The sequence below is a fragment of the Meleagris gallopavo genome, unplaced genomic scaffold (genome assembly GCF_000146605.3).
Source record: "Meleagris gallopavo isolate NT-WF06-2002-E0010 breed Aviagen turkey brand Nicholas breeding stock unplaced genomic scaffold, Turkey_5.1 ChrUn_random_7180001860811, whole genome shotgun sequence".
Classification (NCBI taxonomy): domain Eukaryota; kingdom Metazoa; phylum Chordata; class Aves; order Galliformes; family Phasianidae; genus Meleagris; species Meleagris gallopavo.
In genome coordinates, this window is record NW_011126513.1 from 2,597 (window position 1) to 3,528 (window position 932).

A 932-nucleotide genomic window follows, 5' to 3' on the forward strand; every position below is an offset into this window, starting at 1 on the left:
TGGGGGGGAAATTTTAGGGCTGGTTGTGGGGTCTCTGGGTGGGGAAGGTCCTTTGAAAGAGCAGTGGGATGAGGAGGGAGGTTTATGGGGAGGGTCCAGGGTGGTGTTGGGACCTCTGGGGGCGCATTGGAAGGGCAGGGGTGGTCCCGTGGAAATAAGTCCTGGGGGTGTGGTCCTCCGGGGGGGGGTCCGGGGAGCGGTGGGACCCCTCAGAAGGAAGCGATGGGGTGCAGCGGTGTGGGGGTCCCCAGGGTACGGCTGCGCAGGGACCACCTCGGTGGGCTACGGGTTGGTGACACGGGAGCTGGAACGTGTGGACAGCAGCTACCGCTCGGTGCTGAGCGTCCAGTCGTCCCTCGTCATGCACCCCATCCTGGCCTTCGGGACCCCAGCCCAGCGAGAACGCTTCCTGCCTGCGCTTGGTGAGGAGGGATGGGGTGGGTGGGATTTGTGGGGCGCGGACCCCCCCTGACCCCTCTGTGCAGCGAAAGGGGAGATGTTGGGCTGCTTCGGGCTGACGGAGCCCAACCACGGGAGCGACCCTGGGAGCATGGAGACGCGAGCGCGCTACGACAAAGCCACCAAGAGCTACCGCCTGCGGGGCACCAAGACCTGGTGGGACCCCTCCCCAAAGCCATCCCGAGGGGAGAAGCCCACCCTGGATCCCGCTGACCCCCCCCCTTTCCCCGCACCCTTAGGATCACCAACGCCCCGGTGGCTGAGCTGTGCGTGGTGTGGGCGGTGTGTGAGGAGGAGCAGCAGATTCGGGGTTTCCTGCTGGAACGCGGCATGGCTGGGCTCAGCACCCCTAAAATCGAGGGCAAGTTCTCACTGCGCGCCTCCGCCACCGGCATGATCGTGATGGACGACGTGGAGGTGCCGGAGGAGAACGTGCTGCCTGATGTCAGGGGGCTGGCGGTAAGGGGGGGGGG

At 66.5% G+C, this 932-nt stretch overlaps 1 protein-coding gene across 1 annotated transcript; it reads left to right on the top strand.

The window, feature by feature from the left end:
* Nucleotides 1-4: 4 nt before the first annotated feature.
* Nucleotides 5-924, top strand: LOC104915954 (glutaryl-CoA dehydrogenase, mitochondrial-like; the record flags this gene model as incomplete). Its single annotated transcript, XM_010726924.2, has 3 exons — nucleotides 5-422; nucleotides 486-615; nucleotides 699-924. Coding segments are annotated over 3 exons (774 nt in total), but the record flags the coding sequence as incomplete, so codon positions are not given.
* Between the last annotated feature and the right edge of the window lie 8 nt (nucleotides 925-932).